The following is a 19,270-nucleotide window of genomic DNA, read 5'->3' on the forward strand; positions in this document are numbered from 1 at the left end:
TTGCCTGCCACAGTGGGTGGGGCCGTCTGTCCTGGGAACCACATTGGGAGGGTCCTATCTCAGGGGTGTCCACCTTTGGGAAAAACCCATTCTGAAGGGGTGTTTATCTACCCTGAGGAGTCCCCATCCTGGGGTCTGCAGCCAGAGCTCTTTATGCAGAGGGTCTCTCTCCTTCAGGTGTCTCCGTCCTTGGGTGGTCTCCATCTCGGGGTGTCCCACTAGAGATTTTATTTTGGGAGTCACCATTCTGGAGGTCCCTTCTGGGGTAGCATCCTCATCCTAGAGGAAACCATTCTTAGGGTTCATGTCTAGAGGGCTTCTGTCCTGGAGAGCCTCATACTGGGATTCCCATCCCGTGATGTCTTCATTCTGAAAGTCCTGTCTTAAAGATTTCCCAGCTGAGGCTTTCAATTTTAGGGATCCTCGTAACTCCTCATCCTAGAGTATCCATAGCTGGAGAGTCTTCATTTTAGTGGTGTCTCCATCCTAGGAGGTGTCAATCTTGGGGTTCTCCTGTAACAGGGCTGGTTTCTCTCCTGGCTCATGCTTGGAGAAGGTCCTGTCCTCTGGGGTGACTCCATGGGACAGAGGCCAGCCCTGGGCTGGATCCCAGCCAAAGGTGTGAATGCAACAGCTCTGAAAACAGGCCGAGGCCCCGAGGAGAAGGACAAGTCACCTCAGGCTGACCTTAACCTGCCCCTCCTCTGCCCACAGCATCCTGTGGTGGCACCATCCACAATGCCACACTGGGCCGCATCGTGTCCCCAGAGCCTGGGGGAGCTGTAGGGCCCAACCTCACCTGCCGTTGGGTCATTGAAGCAGCTGAGGGGCGCCGGCTGCACCTGCACTTCGAGAGGGTCTCGCTGGATGAGGACAATGACCGGTGAGGGTCTGGGTCTCGGGTCAGAAGTCCCCACCTTGGGCGGGCATGGTGGTTCATGCCTGTAATCTAGCACTTTGTGAGGCCAAGGCGGGCAGATCACAAGGTCAGGAGATCGAGATCATCCTGGCTAACACACTGAAACCCCATCTCTACTAAAAATACAAAAAAAAAAAAAAAAAATTAGCCAGGTATGGTGGTGGGCAGCTGTAGTCCCAGCTACTCGGGAGGCTGAGCAGGAGAATGGCATGAACCCAGGAGGCGGAGCTTGCAGTGAGCCAAGATCGGGCCACTACACTCTAACCTGGGCAACAGAGCGAGACTCCATCAAAAAAAAAAAAAAAAAAAAAAAGGTCCCCACCTCAGGGAAATAGGGAGGCTAAGTGGGGACTTGGACACAGCTGGGGTGGATCCTGGTTGAGATAGGCATCACAGTTTAGACCTAAGCCTTTTTTTTTTTTTTTTTTCCCGAGACGGAGTTTCACTCTTATTGCTTAGGCTGGAGTGCAATGCCGCGATCTCGGCTCACAGCAACCTCTGCCTCCCGGGTTCAAGCGATTCTCCTGCCTCAGCCTCCTGATTAGCTGGGATTACAGGCATGCGCCACCACGCCCAGCTAATTTTGTATTTTTAGTAGAGACAGGGTTTCTCCATGTTGGTCAGGCTGGTCTCGAACTCCCGATCTCAGGTGATCTGCTCGCCTTGGCCTCCCAAAGTGCTGAGATTACAGGCATGAGCCGTTGCGCCCGTCCAGTCCTAAGCCTTTCTTAGGAAGTGTAGTTGTGCAACCTGAGACAAATCACTTAACTTCATTGTGCCTCAGCTTCCTCATCTATAGAATGGAGATAACAGTACCTCCCTCTTCAGGTTTCTGTGAGGATAAGTGCTGAAGTTATATAAAGTCCTTAGAATGGCGCCTAAGTGGCCGGGCGCGGTGGCTCAAGCCTGTAATCCCAGCACTTTGGGAGGCCGAGGCGGGCGGATCACAAGGTCAGGAGATCGAGACCACAGTGAAACCCCGTCTCTACTAAAAATACAAAAAAATTAGCCGGGCGCGGTGGCGGGCGCCTGTAGTCCCAGCTACTCAGGAGGCTGAGGCAGGAGAATGGCGGGAACCCGGGAGGCAGAGCTTGCAGTGAGCCGAGATCGCGCCACTGCACTCCAGCCTGGGCAACAGCGTGAGACTCCGTCTCAAAAAAAAAAAAAAAAAAAAAAAAAGAATGGCGCCTAAGACAATAAGCACTATCAAAGTGGTCTGCTATCCTCTTTTTTTTTTTTTTTTTTTTTTTTTTTGAGATGGAGTCTCACCCTGTCGCCCAGGCTGGAGTGCAGTGGCGCGATCTTGGCTCACTGCAACCTCTGCCTCCCGGGCTCAAGTGATTCTCTGGCCTCAGCCTCCTGAGTAGCTGGGACTACAAGTGCATGCCACCATGTCCAGTTAATTTTTTGTACTTTTTTTTTTTTTTTTTAGTAGAGATGGGGTTTCACCGTGTTAGCCAGGATGATCTCGATCTCCTGACCTCGTGATCTGCCCACCTCGGCTTCCCAAAGTGCTGGGATTACAGGCATGAGCCACCACATGTGGCCTATCTTCTTCTTCTTCTTCTTTTCTTTGAGATAGTCTTACTCTGTCACCCAGGCTGGAGTGCAGTGGCATGAATTCGGCTGTCTGCAACCTCCACCTCTCAGATGCAAGCGATTCTCCTGCCTCAGCCTCCTGAGTAGCTGGGATTACAAACATGCACCACCACACCTGGCTAATTTTTTTATTTTTAGTAAACATGGGGTTTTACCATTTTGGCCAGCCTGGTCTTGAACTCCTGACTTCAGGTGATCCACCCGTCTTGGCCTCCCAAAGTGCTGGGATTACAGGTGTGAGCTGAGCCACCGTGCCTGGTCAAGCATCTGCTATCTTCATCATCATTAACATCCTTTATCTAGCAACTAGGTATCTCAGCCCTGCCACTACTTGCTCTGTGACCTTGGACAGGTCACTTGATCTTTCTATGCCCCAATATCCTCCTCTATAAAATAAGGGATAATAATAGTGTGTGACTCAAGAGTTCTTGTGAAAATTAAATGAGAAAGAATGTGTAAGTGCTTAGAAGAGTGTGTGGCATATAGTTAATGTGTGATGATAACAGCTATAAAAATAAGTTAGGAGAGCGGGCAAGGGGTGAGGCAGCTTGTGAGGGAGGTTGAGCTCCTGGTCATGATTCTGTCCATCCCAGGCTGATGGTGCGCTCAGGGGGCAGCCCCCTATCCCCCGTGATCTATGATTCAGACATGGACGATGTCCCTGAGCGGGGTCTCATCAGTGACGCCCAGTCCCTCTATGTGGAGCTGCTGTCAGAGACACCTGCCAATCCCCTGCTGTTAAGCCTCCGATTTGAAGGTAAGTGACCCACTCCCCCACTGGACCCCAGCCGCCACACCATCCCCTCTTCCTGACTCCAGGCATAGTTGGAAGCACAAACTCCATGCCTGTTCATCTCCATACTGGGATTCCTGAAACGTGACTTGCCTCCCTGCCCCAAAACTGCAAGGATCTCTTCTAGGGACCCCTTCTCCTTTCCCGAGGCAGCCTTCTCTGTTTAAGCTTCATGCATGCCTGGATCCAGGTACACAGCCCAGAGACCAGTTATCTCAGTATCTCAGTTCTTTCCTCTGTGTTGGCTTCATTCTCAGGCAGGCTTTCCCTGTGTGATGGACATAGCTGCTGATTTACCACCAACTTAGTTTTTATTTTATTTATTTATTTATTTATTTATTTATTTATTTATTTATTTATTTTGAGATGGAGTCTTGCTCTGTCGCCCAGACTGGAGTGCAGTGGCGTGATCTCGGCTCACTGCAAGCTCCTCCTCCTGGGTTCATGCCATTCTCCTGCCTCAGTCTCCCGAGTAGCTGGGGCTACAGGCGCCTGCCACTACGCCCGGCTAAATTTTTTTTTTTTTTTTTTTTTTTGTATTTTTAGTAGAGACGGGGTTTCACTTTGTTAGCCAGGATGGTCTCGATTCCTGACCTCGTGATCCGCCCGCCTCGGCCTCCCAAAGTGCTGGGATTACAGGTGTGAGCCACCGCACCTGGCCTTTATTTATTTATTTATTTTGAGATGGAGTTTTGCTCTTGTTGCCCAGGCTGGAGTGCAACGGTGTGATCTCAGCTCACTGCAACCTCCGCCTCCTGGGTTCAAGCGATTCTTCTGCCTCAACCTCCTGAGTAGCTGGGATTACAGGCATGCACCACCACGCCCAGCTAATTCTGTATTTTTAGTAGAAACAGGGTTTCTCCATGTTGGTGAGGCTGGTCTCGAACTCCCGACTTCAGGTGATCCGCCCGCCTCGGCCTCCCAAAGTGCTGGGATTACAGGTGTGAGCCACCATGCCTGGCAGTTTTTTTTTTTAACTTTTATTCATTTTTATTTATTTATTTTGAGACAGAGTCCCTCTCTGTCGCCCAGGCTGGAGTGCAGTGGCGGGATCTTAGCTCACTGCAGCCCCCTCCTCCAGGTTCAAGCGATTCTCATGCCTCAGCCTCCCGAGTAGCTGGGACTACACGCATGCACCACTACGCCCAGCTAATTTTTGTGTTTTTAGTAGAGACAGGGTTTCACCATGTTGCCCAGGCTGGTCTTGAACTCCTGGGTTCGAGTGATTTGCCCCCGTGGGACTCCCAAAGTGCTAGCATTACAGGCGTGAGCCACCTCGCCCAGCCCATACCACCAACTTAGTAACCTCACCAGAGAGAACACTCATGTATTTCCTGAGAGCTCAGCAAAAGTGCCAGGAGAGGCACTCATTGACCTGGCTGAGGTCCTGGTTGGCCTTAGCCTGAGCCAATCACCGAGCTAGGAGAAGGCAGTATTGGGATAGGCTAATCTGCCTCATGTGGCCTCCCCTGGTGGGCTTCAACTCAACCTCGTGGACTGGGAGTGGGGTAGGCATGCGTCCCAAAATTAAAATTGGGGTGCTGTTACCAGAAGAAGGGGAATGAATGTGAAGGGGTAGAAACAAGGAAGTGATCGTGAAGGAAGAAGCATTTGAACTTGGCCTTATAGGACAGAAGGTATTTTATTATTATTATTATTATTATTGAAACAGGTCTTGCTTTATCACCCAAGCTGTAGTGCAGTGGCCCAATCATGGTTCACTGCAACCTCAACCTGCCGGGCTCAAGTGATCCTCCTGCCTCAGCCTCCCTAGTAGCTGGGACCACAAGCGTGCACCACCATGCCTGGGTAAATTTTTAATTTTTTGTAGAGACAGCATCTCACTATACTGCCCAGGCTGATCTCTAACTGCTGAGCTGAAGTGATCCTCCCACCCTGGCCTCTCAAAGTGCTAGGATTACGGGCGTGAGCCACCCTGCCCAACCAACAGAGGATATTTTAAAAGAGGAAGATCAAGGCCAGTTGTGGTGACTCATGTCTCTAATCCCAGTACTTTGGGAGGCCAAGGTGGGATGATTGCTTGAGGCCGGAGGTTTGAGAACCAGTCTGAGCGACATAGTGAGACCCTGTATATATATATATCCAGGTGTGGTGGCACACACTTCTAGTCCCAGCTACATGGAAGGTTGAGGTGGGAGGATCACTTGAACCCAAGAGGTTGCAGTGAGCTATGATTGCAGCACTGCGCTCCGGCCTGGGCAACAGAGCAAGACTCTGTCAAAAAAAAAAGAGAGAGAGAGAAAAGAAAACAAAAGAAAAGGAAAGGAAAGAAAGGAACTTTGGGAAAGAGCAAGTAGAGAAATGCCTGGTATGTTTGGGAAACAGAATTTCATTGTGGCTGAAAACAGAGGAGTTGTATAAACAGTAGCAAGAGAGAGACCAAAAACGTGAAGTGAAGTGCTCAGAGATGGGAGGGTCTAGTGTTTGATGAGAATCATGGAAGAAATGGAATTGACACTGGGCTGTAATGGATGCTTAGGATTTGGACATGATACCTTGCAGGTTAAGTAATAGTGAAATAGAACAGTGGATCTGCAAAAATCAATTGCGGGATAGATTCTGGGAGTGTTAAAGTACGAACAGCCCAGGTCTTTTAGTGAAAATGGCAAGTTTTGAGACCTGCCTCCATAGTTGTAGGCCACGCTGTTCTACGAGTTTAAGATTCTTCACTGTGGCCAGGCACAATGGCTTACGCCTGTAATCCCAGCACTTTGGGAGGCTAAGATGGGAGGATCACTTGAGCCTGGGAGTTTGAGACCAGCCTGGGCAACATAGCAAGACCTTTGTCTCTACAAAACAAAACGAAACAAACAATTAGCCAGGTGTGGTGGTGCACGCTTATGGTCCCAGCTGCTCAGGAAGCTGAGGCAGGAGGATCACTTGAGTCTGGGAGGTCAAAGCTGCTGTGAGTTGTGATCCCACCATTGCACTCCAGCCTAGGCAACAAAGCAAGACCCCGTCTCATTGTTTTTCTTTTTTTCTTTTTTTTTTTTGAGATGGAGTTTCGCTCTTGTCACCCAGGTTGGAATGCAATGGCGCAATCTCGGCTCACTGCAACTTCTGCCTTCCGGGTTCAAGTGATTCTCCTGCCTCAGCCTCCTGGGTAGCTGGGATTACAGGTGTTAGCCACCATGCCCAGCTAATTTTTGTATTTTTAGTAGAGATGGGGTTTCACCACGTTGGTCAGGCTGGTCTCGAACTCCTGACCTCAGATGATTCACCTGCCTCGGCCTCCCAAAGTGTGGAGATTATAGTTGTGAGCCACCGTGTCTGACCTCATTTTTAAAAATAAATAAAATAGCCCGGAGGCAGTGGCTCATGCCTGTAATCCCCGCACTTTGGGAGGCTGAGGCAGGTGGATCATTTGAGCCCAGGAGTTTGAAACCAGCCTGGGCAACATGGCAAAGCCCCATTTCTACTAAAAACACAAAAATTAGCCAGACGTGGTGACACGTGCCTGTAATCCCAGCTACCCGGGAGGCTGAGACACGAGACTCGCTTGAACCTGGGAAGCCAAGGTTGCAGTGAAGTGAGATCATGCCACTGCACTCCAGCCTGGGCAACAGAGCGAGACTCGGTCTCAAAAAATAAAAAATAAAATATTAAAAAAAAAAAAAAAAAAAGCAAAAAGGCCCGGTGTGGTGGCTCATGCCTGTAATCCCAGCGCTTTGGGAGGCTGAGGCGGGTGGATCATCTGAGGTCAGGAGTTCGAGACCAGCCTGGCCAACATGGTGAAACCCCATCTCTACTAAAAAAATACAAAAATTAGCTGGGGGTGGTTGTGGGTGCCTGTAATCCCAGCTACTCGGGAGGCTGATGCAGGAGAATGACTTGAACCTGGGAGGCAGAAGTTGCAGTGAGCCGATGTCGTACCATTGCACTCCAGCCTAGGCAACAAGAGCAAAACTCCATCTCAAAAAAAAAAAAAAGAAAAGAAAAGGATTCCTCATTGGTATCATATGCACCTAAATCTTAACTCACAGGGAGTGTCGCAGCTAAGATCTGATCAGGTACACAGAAACTCAAATGCTCTACAAATGTTCACTTTTGTTGACTTAGTCTAAAGTAAAAACTGAGTAGTTTTTGCATTAGCTGAAATGTTGGGTTCTAGCAACAGCATGGATGATCAGAATCCAATTGTTATTTCTGAGGAGAGAATACACCTACACCAGCCAGTTCTCCAAAGGCACCCCTACCCTTACCCGCCCGTCTTTGCTGTTTCCAGAGCCAAGTATCTGTGGCTGGGAATCAAGCCATCTGGGTTTGAGACCTGCTTTTGCCATTGTCTTCTGGGTGACCTTGAGCAAGTGGCTTTTTCGTCTATGAACTTCCTCTCTGTAGAATGGTGGCTGGGATTTGGCTAGCCCAGGGGCTTCCCTCAAGAGGCCAGGGAGGCAATATAAATATGTGAATGAGGAGTGTTAGAAATGTTTTGACAATCTGGAGAGTGAATGCTAAACCCAGTGGCATTCAGTTTTTAAAAACTCACCGACCCCAGGGCAGTGGCTCACACCTGTAATCCCAGCACTTTGGGAGACCGAGGCCAGTGGATCACCTGAGGTCAGGAGTTCAAGACCAGCCTGAGTAACATGGTGAAACCCCATCTCTACCAAAAAAAAAAAAAATTGGAAAATGAGCTGCTGGGTGGGGTGTGCATGCTGTAGTCCCCAGCTACCGGAGAGGCTGAGGTGGGAGGATCGCTTGAGCCTAGGAGATCTAGGCTGCAATGAGCTGTGATCACACCACTGCACTCCAGCCTGGGCAACAGAGTGAGACCCTGTTTCTAAAAAAATAAAAAATAAAAAAAAACCCAGGCTGGGCGCAGTGACTCATGTCTGTAATCCCAGTATTTTGGGAGGCTGAGGCAGGCAGATCACTTAAGGCCAGGAGTTCAAGACCAGCCTAGCCAACATGGTGAAACCCCCATCTCTCCTAAGAATACAAAAATTGGCCAGGCACGGTGGCTCATGCCTGTAATCCCAGCACTTTGGGAGGCTGAGGCGGGCAGATCACCTGAGGTCAGGAGTTTGAGACCAGCCTGACCAACCTGGAGAAACCCCGTCTCTACTAAAAATACAAAAAAATTAGGCAGGCCTAGTAGCACATGCCTGTAATCCCAGCTACTCAGGAGGCTGAGGCAGGAGAATCGCTTGAACCCAGGAGGCGGAGGTTGCGGTGAGCCAAGATCGTGCCATTGCACACCAGCCTGGGCAACAAGTGTGAAACTCCGTCTCAGGAAAAAAAAAAAAAAAAATTAGCTGTGCATGGTGGTGCACACCTGTAATCCCAGCTACTTGGGAGGCTGAGGCATGAGAATTGCTTGAACCTGGGAGTCAGAGGCTGCAGGGAGCCGAGGTCATACCACTGCACTCCAGTCTGGGCGACAGCGCAAGACTCTGTCTCAAAAAAAAAAAAAAAAAGCCCAGGGAGTGGCCAAACAACACCCCAATTCAGCTCACATCCCCAATTTGAGATCCCTTGAGGCCTGCCCTAATGCTTAATTGTTATGACTGACTCCTTCCCAGCCTTTGAGGAGGATCGCTGCTTCGCCCCCTTCCTGGCACATGGAAACGTCACTACCACGGACCCTGAGTATCGCCCAGGGGCACTGGCAACCTTCTCGTGCCTCCCAGGATATGCCCTGGAGCCCCCTGGACCCCCCAATGCCATCGAATGTGTGGATCCCACAGAACCCCACTGGAACGACACAGAGCCGGCCTGCAAAGGTGAGCCTTCCTCTTCGCAGGCAGGTCTTTCAGTCCATGATGCCCCCTGAACTGGAAATCACAGCAGGGCCATTCAGAAAGGAAGGCTGCATATCCAGACCTAATCAACCCAAGCCTTGGGTAAATCCCTGTCCCTTCAGAGACTGTTTTCTTAGCTGAATGACTGGTGGGCTTGTTACTGAATGCAGGGGTCACAAACCCAAATGTCTTCAAGAGCAATAACTGCTGTTGGGTTAAGTCACAGATTGGGCAGGCTGGAGTGGAGAGTGGGTGGGGTTTGTTAAGAGCAGGACTGGATATTGAACACAAAAGGACCTAGACGTGGCAAGAAACAGGTGGATCATGGCTGGGTGCGGTGGCTCACGCCTGTAATCCCAACACTATGGGAGGCAGAGGCAGGTAGATCACCTGAGGTCGGGAGTTCGAGACCAGCCTGATCAACATGGAGAAACCCTGTCTCTACTTAAAATACAAAATTAGCTGGGTGTGGCGGTGCATGCCTGTAATCCCAGGTACTTGGGAGGCTGAGGCAGGAGAATCGCTTGAACTCAGGAGGCGGAAGTTGCGGTGAGCCGAGATCACAGCACTGCACTCCAACCTGGGCAACAAGAGTGAAATTCTTTCTCAAAAAAAAAAAAAGAAAGAAAGAAAAAAGAAAAGAAAAAGAAACAGGTGGATAAAGCCAGGCGCGGTGGCTCACGCCTGTAATCCCAACACTCTGGGAGGCTCAGGCAGGTGGATCACCTGAGGTGAGAAGTTGGAGACCAGCCTGGTCAACATAGTGAAACTCCGTCTCTACTAAAAATACAAAAATTAACCAGGCATGGTGGTGCGTGCTTGTAATCCCAGCTACTTGGGAGGCTGAGGCACGAGAATCGCTTGAACCTGGGAGGTGGAGATTGCAGTGAGCCGGGATTGTGCCACTGCATTCCAGCCTGGGTGACACAGTGAGACTCCGTCTCAAAAAAAAAAATAAAATAAAATAAAATAAAATAAAAATAAAAATAAGGGCCAGGCGTAGTGGCTCATGCCTGTAATCCCAGCACTTTGGGAGGCCGAGGCAGGCGGATCACGAGGTCAGGAGATTGAGTCCATCCTGGCTAATAGGGTGAAACACCGTCTCTACTAAAAATACAAAAAAATTAGCCGGGTGTGGCGGTGGGCGCCTGTAGTTCCAGCTGCTCGGGAGGCTGAGGCAGGAGAATGGCGTGAACCCGGGAGATGGAGCTTTCAATGAGCTGAGATTGCGCCACTGCACTCCAGCCTGGGCGACAGAGCAAGACTCTGTCTCAAAAAAAAAGTGAAAAAATAAATAAATAAAAATAAAAGAATAAAAGAAGCAGGTGGATCATAGGTAATAGGAAACAAGCGAGGTGATGTGGTGCATGCATCACGAGTGGTGAGGACCGTGGTGAAATGGAGACGGCATGCCCACCTGGGTCCCGAACCTGACACCCCTTTTTCCCTAGCCATGTGTGGAGGGGAGCTGTCGGAGCCAGCTGGTGTGGTCCTCTCTCCCGACTGGCCCCAGAGCTATAGCCCGGGCCAGGACTGCGTGTGGGGCCTACACGTCCAGGAAGAGAAGCGCATCTTGCTCCAAGTTGAGATGTATGTTTGGGTTCTGCAGAGGGTGCGACGGGTGTAGGCTCAGCGAAGTGTGGTATGCCAATGCACTAGCCTGCATTCTGAGCCTGCCTGGCTCTTGCGTATCTATCCAGAATTCGGTGGATAGGCTGGTGCACTAAGGGTTCAGGATAGAGGTGAGAGAGCTGGGCTCAAATCACGTATTAGCCAGGCAACCTCGGACAAATAAAATAGGGCAATGCAGCCTTCCTTGGGGGCTATTGTGAACAAGGGGCTCTGGCCTGGTGCCTCTCACTCTTTGGAGGTTTCTGAGGCTGCCCATGGAGCTACTTCCAGGAACACAGACCCAAACTGTTGCGGTATCACCAACAAGTTGGGGAGGGCTGAGGAGAATCCAGTGAGCTGAATTGGTATTAGAGGGTCTTGAGACGGCACAGAAGCTGAAGTGGGCGTGGCTTCAGAGCAGGTACTCAGGCAGAGCCTAGAGTTGTGTAGGGTGGAAGCGAATTTGGTCTATGATTGGCCAGAGCTGGAGTTGGGCTAGGCTTTGGATCCCATGGTGATGAAGGAGGGACTGGACAGTGGGCGGAATTAGTAATAAGCAAGGTTAGGGATTGGGTAGTAGGACATGGGAGGAGCCATAGAATAGAGGAAATTATGGGCGGGGCTGGAGAGTAGGAGGGGCTACCAATGAGCAGAGTTGAGGATGGGGCAGAGCTGGATGGGAGGGGCCAGTCGCAGCCCCACCCCATTGTCTGGTCCCACTCCCTGCAGATTGAATGTGCGGGAAGGGGACATGCTGACACTGTTCGACGGGGACGGTCCCAGCGCCCGAGTCTTGGCCCAGCTGCGGGGACCTCAACCGCGCCGCCGTCTCCTCTCCTCTGGGCCCGACCTCACACTGCAGTTTCAGGCACCGCCCGGGCCCCCAAATCCAGGCCTGGGCCAGGGCTTCGTATTGCACTTCAAAGGTACTGAGGGATAGAGTCCCGGGATGGGCACGGGTCGGGCAAGCCAGAGATCCCGGGAGGTGGCCGGTCGTGGTGGCTCACGCCTGTTATCCCAGGGCCTTGAGAGACCGAGCTGGGAGGATCGCTTGAAGCCAAGAGGTTGAGGCTGCAGTGAGCTATGCTTGTACCACTGTACTCCGCCTGGGCGACAGAGGAAACCCTGTCTCTAAGAAAGAGAGAGAGAGACAGATCCCGGGAGGGGGCACAGAGCAAAGCCTCCGATGCTGGAAGGGAGCCCGGAGTTAAAACAGCAGCCTCCAAACTCGCACTCCCTCCCCTGCAGAGGTCCCAAGGAACGACACGTGCCCCGAGCTGCCACCTCCGGAGTGGGGCTGGAGGACGGCATCCCACGGGGACCTGATCCGGGGCACGGTGCTCACCTACCAGTGCGAGCCTGGCTACGAGCTGCTAGGCTCCGACATTCTCACTTGCCAGTGGGACCTCTCTTGGAGCGCCGCGCCGCCAGCCTGCCAAAAGAGTGAGCCGGCCCCGCCCGCGTCCTGTCGGCCCCGCCCCTTCGCTGTGGGCCCCGCCCCCACCCTGTCCTGTACCGGCCCCCTTGCTTTCTGTATTCCGTCCCTTCGCTCGGGGTCCTTCCTGATCTTCTTCAGGCCCTGCCCCCATGCCCTTTAGCTCTCACTCCTCCGCCCGGTTCCCGGAAACTGTCCCCTCTGCGTCTCCCTCTCACCTTCTCCGGGCTGCATCCCTTTTCTTTCTTGCACCGACCTGAGCTCGGTCCCTGTTTCCTCGTCTCATGGCCCCGCCCCGTCCCCTCCTGATCCCTCCTCTGCGGCGTCTGAGTTTCGCCCCTAACAGGGCTCCGACCAGGTTCCCACTGGGCTCCCCGTGTCCACACTTGGCTCCATCCTTCCTGTCCTACGCCCCGCCCCAATCCCACAGTCCTCTCAGTTGAAATTGTAGGGAGCCACTTTGCTAGGACCAAGGTTGTCAGAGCACTTGGTTTATTTGAATGCCATCACCGAAGCCCCGTGCTGGGTTGAGGTTAGGAGAAGGGAGTTCAAGCCCCTCCATACTCTTGTGGAGCTCACAATCTGGGAGTGATACGCAGGGTGGTGATCACTGGGTGACTTTGGGCGAGGCACTTAGCATCTCTGAACCTTGGTTTCCCCATTGGTGGAGTAGGACTCAGGTTGTGAAGCGCAGATGGAAACTTCACAGGGTGCGTGCTGCCCTGGGTGTGAGGAGGGACTGTGGGGAGAGCAGTGGGCTAATTTTCTCAGGGCTGGGGCAGGAGGTTTCACAGAGGAGGTGACATTTAAAGGAGCTGGGAGTGTGTATATTTTAGAAGAGCAGAAAGGGCCAGGTGTGGTGGATCACCTGAGGTCAAGAGTTCAAGACCAGCCTGGCCAACATGGTGAAACCTCATCTCTACTAAAAATAAAAAACTAGCTGGGCGCTGTGGCACACGCCTGTAATCCCAGCTACTCAGGAGGCTGAGGAAGGAGAATCACTTGAACCCAGGAGGTTGAGGTTGCAGTAAGCTGAGATCATGCCACTGCATTCCAGCCTGCGCCATGGGAGTGATACTCCATCTCAAAAAGAAAAAAAAGAAAAAAGTAAAAGAAAATTGAAGAGCAGAAAGGAATGGCAGCTGGTCACTTTCTTCAAATTTTGGGAAGCCAGCCCCAAGGATGTGGGGCTGTAGTTCCATGTGGCATCTGAAAGCAATGGTGGGACCAAGGGGAGAAACCTCAGGTAGCCAGATTTGGGCTAGACACAGCTCCCCGCCCCTGGAAGGATTCACAGGATATTAGGCCTGGATGAGGCTAAGAGTTTGGCTGGCCCTGCTGCCTCGGGCTCAGGAGGGAACCTGCCCAAGGCAGCAGATTGAGCCTGAAGGTGTGCCAGGACCCACATCTCTGAGTCCCTGTCCAGTGCTCCATGGCTGTGACCCTGGGCAGATTCCCGCTCTGCCACTCCCTGGCTGAGTGACCATGGGCCAAGTCCTTTGACTGCCCTGAGAGCCCTGGGCTCCAAGGGAGATGACAGTGACATTGGCCTCTCAAGATAATTGGGATTAAATATTATGTTTGTGCTAGGTGGTGGCTCACATCTGAAATTGCAGTGCTTTGGAAGGCCAAAGTGGGAGGATCACTTGAGCCCAGGAGATTGAGAACAGCCTGGGCAACATAGTGAGACCCTGTCTCTACAAATAATAAAAAATATAGCCAGGCATGGTGGTATATGCCTATAGTCCCAGCTACTCAGGAGGCTAAGGTGTGAGAATTGCTTAAGCCCAGGAGTTTGAGGCTGCAGTCAGCCGTGATCTCACCACTGCACTCCAGCTTGAGTGACAGAGCAAGTTGTCGTCTCCAAAACAAAGAATTATATTTGGAGCCAGCCGTGGTGGCTCACACCTGTAATCCCAGCACTGTGGGAGGCTGAGGTGGGTGGATCGCCTGAGGTCAGGAGTTCGAGACCAGCCTGGCCAACATGGTGAAACCCTGTCTTTACTAAAAATACAAAAATTAGCTGGGCGTGCTAACGAACGCCTGTAACTGCAGCTACTCAGGAGGCTGAGGCAGGAGAATCTCTTGAACCCAGAAGGCGGAGGTTGCCCTGAGCTGAGATGCGCCACTGCACTCCAGCCTGGGTAACAGAGCGAGACTCTCAAAAACAAACAAACAAACAAAACAAAAGGCCAGGCGCCATGGCTCATGCCTGTAATCCCAGCACTTTGGGAGGCCAAGGCGGGTGGTTCACGAGGTCAGGAGATCAAGACCATCCTGGCTAACATGATGAAACCCCGTCTCTACTAAAAATACAAAAAATTAGCTGGGTGTGGTGTCGGGCACCTGTAGTCCCAGCTACTCAGGAGGCTGAGGCCTGGGAATCCGGGAGGTAGAGCTTGCAGTGAGCCGAGATAGCGCCATTGCACTCCAGCCTGGGCGACAGCGAGACACTCCGTCTCAAACACACACACACACACACACACACACACACACACACACAAAGAATTATATTTGTTTGTAAAATGTTTAGCAGGGTACCTAGCTCAGGCTTATATACAAGAAATGGCTATGATTATGATTCCTTCACAACAGGGTTGTAAACTCAAACGCCTGTAGGCAGGCAGTGTATGTGAGTGAACTAGGCTGGGCATAATGAGAATACTGGGGACAGAAGAGCTGCGCCCCCTTTAAAGAGGGCAGCTACTGTTCCACAGATGACAAGCCATATTGGGCTCACCCTGCTGGGATTTGGCCCATATGCTCTGGTATGGTGGTTATATATTTTGAATTTCACCCCAGGATAGGGGCTTGGGATTTCCCCAAGCAAACTGTTTTCTAAAAGAAGCCTGAAATACAACATACATTGAATTTTGAAAAAAAATAAGCCTGTCATTCTGGTCTGAAAATAAATGCACTGCATTTTAAGTTTTTCCAATTCATGCTCTCTTCCTTCTGAGGAATTGGTGGGAAGTGCATGTGTGTGCAGAGGTGTTCAGAGGAAACGGCCCGAGGCTCAGGCCTCTCCCAGCCCTAGGCTTCTGGGAGATTTTCTTTTATTTTTTTTTAGACTGTGTCTCACTCTGTCACCCAGGCTGGAGTGCAGTAGTGCGCTCACCATTCACTGCAGCCTCGACTTACTGGGCTCGAGCAATCCTCCCACCTCCAACTCCTGAGTAGCTGGGACCGCAGGAGCACGCCACCACTCCTGGCTAATTTTTCAATTTGTTGTAGAGATGGGGTCTCTCTGTGTTACCCAGGCTGATTTTTTAAGGCCCTCACTCTCCGTAACCTTGTTCTTCTGCCACCAGTCATGACTTGTGCTGACCCTGGCGAGATTGCCAACGGGCACCGCACCGCCTCGGACGCTGGCTTCCCCGTTGGCTCCCACGTCCAGTACCGCTGCCTGCCAGGGTACAGCCTCGAGGGGGCAGCCATGCTCACCTGCTACAGCCGGGACACAGGCACACCCAAGTGGAGCGACAGGGTCCCCAAATGCGCCTGTGAGTCTGGAGCACACCCTGGGAGGGTGGCTGGGTAGCCCTGGGAGAGCCTGTCTGCCCTGTGCGCAGTGGTGCAGCTGGCATGTGACTGGCATGCTCCCCGCAGTGAAGTACGAGCCGTGCCTGAACCCAGGGGTTCCCGAGAATGGCTACCAGACGCTGTACAAGCACCACTACCAGGCGGGCGAGTCTCTGCGCTTCTTCTGCTATGAGGGCTTTGAGCTTATCGGCGAGGTCACCATCACCTGTGTGCCCGGCCACCCCTCCCAGTGGACCAGCCAACCCCCACTCTGCAAAGGTGCCTGGCCAGACAGGGCAGGAGGGGCACACCAGTGTCTGGGAAGTGACAGGGCTGGGAGAGTCAGGTAGCACATTTGAGACCAATGGGCGACCCTACAGAGCTCCCGGTTCTCCTCCTGTGGCCTCACGTCCTCACGGGTGTGTCCAGAAGCCCTGGGTCATGTGAGGTCATGGGATTGGCTCAGGGGTGTAGTAGAGGGAGCCTTGGCTTGGAAATCCCTTGCTCTCTCTGGATAGACCTCAGTTTCCCTATCTCTGACAAATTCTAAAGTTCGGCTCAGACTGTCCAGGAACCCTGACTTTTTATGGGTCTGGAGAAAGAGGACAAAGGCCCTGTGCTGGTCACTCCTCTCTCTTCTCCACCAAGGGAGAGAGAAAGTTGAGGTTGAGCAGAGGGCAGAGAGAACCAGACTGTCCAGCCCAGCCTCACTGGGCTCCCGGCCCCTCCCAGCCTCCTCCCCTCCCTGGCTCAGACCCCATCCCCTCCCCCTCCTCTCCCTGCAGTTGCCTATGAGGAGCTCCTGGACAACCGAAAACTGGAAGGTCAGTGAGGGCACAGGTGGAGACCCAGGCTGGCCAGGTCGGGAGGGCAAGGCAGAGGCCGGGGCAGGAGGCCAGGCCTTGGAGGGATGAAGCCCAGGGTTTGAGGCCCAGGGCAGGAGGCTGGGAGAGCTCAGGACCGGGCCCAACCACAGCTCACCGGCCTCTCCTCCTCCTATAGTGACCCAGACCACAGATCCATCACGGCAGCTGGAAGGGGGGAACCTGGCCCTGGCCATCTTGCTGCCTCTAGGCTTGGTCATTGTTCTCGGCAGTGGCGTTTACATATACTACACCAAGTAAGTAGCCTGCACAGGGGCTGCCAGCCAGGGCAGACATCTTGTGGGCCTGGCACCGAACCCTGTTCATAAGCTCCTCTATCCTCTCCCTTTCCCAGGCTTCAGGGAAAGTCCCTTTTTGGCTTCTCCGGCTCCCACTCCTACAGCCCTATCACCGTGGAGTCGGACTTCAGCAACCCGCTGTATGAAGCTGGGGTGAGCACCTCCCCTGCCCCTGAAGAGCCACCACTTGGCTCTCCCAGGACTCCATAACCTTCTCGCAAGGTCTCTGGAATCTCTGTCTTGGGAATTTCAAACTCAGCTGCCCACAGAGGCCATGTCAATGAGCACAGCAAGCCACGTGTGGATAATAGGGAGCAGTGAGGACTGTGGCTAAGTGGAGGACTTGAGCTCCATCTGAAGAATACGGCTCTACCCCATAGTCGAAACTGAGGCACAACTGGCAGATCTTCCAATTATTCAAGACAAGCCAGAAATTCAGATTCTTGTGTCATTTTACGGCACTATAGGATGAACCAAACACTTTCACTGGCCAGATTAGCCCCTGTGGCCCCCCGGTCCCCAGTGGTCAATGTTACTTTAAAACCCAGGGTCATTGCCCCTCCTCCCATTCGACTGCCTCTTCCACCCCTATCAGACTCCAACAACTGACCTGATCTCTCTGTCTTCAGGATACGCGGGAGTATGAAGTTTCCATCTGAACCCCAAGACTACAGCTGCAGGAGCCAGGACGCCCCTTCCCTCCTCATTCGGGCCGGGGGAAGTACGGGACCCGGTCTCTGCCTCCTGGCTGCCCTCCTCCCTGGCTGTGTAAATATTCTCCCCGTCCCATGAGGGGGCTTTGATGGCCCTGGAGATCCTACAGTAAATAAACCAGCATCCTGCCGCCCAAAGCCGCCTCTTCTCAGTTGCCAAACGAGGGACCTGCCCCCCACCCTACTGGCTTTTGGATTCTGGGAGGGGAACTCTGCCCCCTGCAAATCTTGCGGCCCCTCCTGCACAGGGCACCCCTCAAGGACTGCCCCCGATAGCTCTACTGTTCCCTTGAAGGCGCCCCCCTCCCAGATGCCCTGGCCCTAGGTCTGACTCCAGCCAGGAGGGTCAGAAGAAGGATGAAGGGGAGAGCTGGGACAAGGCCTTGCCCCCTTCCTGCCATCTCCCCAACCCACAGTCTCTCCACCTTTGCTTCTGAATTCTTGTTTTTGAGCAATAAACAGAAAATCATGACTTGTAATTGGGCCAGTGGGGTGTGGGGAGGCGGCCACCGAGCGCTGGACCACCTCTCTGGGGAGAGGGCTGGGGAAAGGGGAACAATTTGAAAAAGAAGAGGAAATGCGAAAGTGGGCAGAGGGCAGTGTCTGGAGGCCTGGCCTGGGGTCAGAAAGCCTGGCTTTAGGCTCAACCTCTGTGAAGCCCTCCCAGTGACCAGCCTCACTCCAGGCGGCAGTGGCCTCTCCACCAGGCCTTGTTTGACCTTGTGGGCCTCTTCCAGCTGGAAGAGAACTGACAGGAGCCACCCATCTTCTCTCACTGCTGGGCAGGAGGCAAACAGCTTTCAATTTCTTTCTTTTTAGAGACAGGGCCTGGCTTTGCCGGCCAGGCTGGAGTGCAGTGGTGCCATCACAGCTCACTGCAACCTCAAACTCCTAGATTCAAGGGATCCTCCCACCTCAGCGTCCTGAGTGGCTGGGACTACAGGTGCAAGCCACGGTGCCTGCCTAAATTTTAAATTTTTGTAGAAATGAGATCTTGTTATGTTGCCCAGGCTGGTCTCGAACCCCTGGCCTCAAGCAATCCTCCTTCCTCGACTTCCCAAAGTTCTGGGATTACAGGCATGAGCCACCAAGCCTGGCTTTTCAATTTGTCTTATGACCAGTTTGCCTAAAATTCAACCCCCTCTGGAGGATTTTTGTATCTATTCAAGTACACCATTTCTTCCCCCCACCCCAATCTTTTTAACATTTTAGGTGTATCTGCTGTGACCCATCTACCAATTTGAACTTGTTTTATATCCTTGGGGGTGTCCTTTTCCACTTTATCTTTTTTTTTTGAGACGGAGTTTCGCTCTTGTCACCCAGGCTGGTGTGCAATGGCTGCCACCTCCACCTCCTGGGTTCAAACCGTTCTCCTGCCTCAGCTTCTCAAGTAGCTGGGACTACAGGCACCCATGCCCAGCTAATTTTTGTATTTTTAGTAGAGACCGGGTTTTGTCATGTTGACCAGGCTGGTCTCGAACTCCTGACCTCAAGTGATCCGCACGCCTGGGCCTCCCAAAGTGCCGGGATTACAGGTATGAGCCATCTTGCCTGGCCTAATTAAAATTTTATATTTAAATGCAATTAAACATTTTTAGGACACTTGAAAGGATGCTGAAATATTCAGAAAGGGGTGGACTTTTAGGAGAATCTGAGGCAAACTGTATGCATTATGTTGTTTTTTTTTTTCTTTTTCTTTTTCGCGACTGAGTCTTACTCTGTCACCCAGGGTGGAGTGTAGTGGTACAATC

General features: G+C 52.3%; 1 protein-coding gene across 4 annotated transcripts in view; it reads left to right on the forward strand.

The window, feature by feature from the left end:
• LOC105482898 (seizure related 6 homolog like 2) overlaps positions 1–17,998 on the forward strand; it is a 29,196-nt gene extending 11,198 nt beyond the window's left edge. For 2 of the 4 annotated variants that reach the window (XM_011743350.2, XM_011743352.2), the window contains 12 exons: positions 715–883; positions 3,112–3,275; positions 8,858–9,058; positions 10,528–10,666; positions 11,417–11,613; positions 11,936–12,130; positions 15,434–15,625; positions 15,732–15,923; positions 16,430–16,468; positions 16,647–16,764; positions 16,863–16,959; positions 17,436–17,998. In XM_011743350.2, the coding sequence (XP_011741652.2) occupies positions 715–883; positions 3,112–3,275; positions 8,858–9,058; positions 10,528–10,666; positions 11,417–11,613; positions 11,936–12,130; positions 15,434–15,625; positions 15,732–15,923; positions 16,430–16,468; positions 16,647–16,764; positions 16,863–16,959; positions 17,436–17,465 (1,733 nt within the window). In that variant the 3' untranslated portion in view covers positions 17,466–17,998. The remainder of the gene's footprint in view (positions 1–714; positions 884–3,111; positions 3,276–8,857; positions 9,059–10,527; positions 10,667–11,416; positions 11,614–11,935; positions 12,131–15,433; positions 15,626–15,731; positions 15,924–16,429; positions 16,469–16,646; positions 16,765–16,862; positions 16,960–17,435) is intronic. The other 2 variants (XM_011743351.2, XM_011743353.2) reach the window with 2 other exon arrangements.
• The last annotated feature ends 1,272 nt before the right edge of the window (positions 17,999–19,270 follow it).

The sequence above is a fragment of the Macaca nemestrina genome, chromosome 18 (genome assembly GCF_043159975.1).
Source record: "Macaca nemestrina isolate mMacNem1 chromosome 18, mMacNem.hap1, whole genome shotgun sequence".
Lineage (NCBI taxonomy): Eukaryota > Metazoa > Chordata > Mammalia > Primates > Cercopithecidae > Macaca > Macaca nemestrina.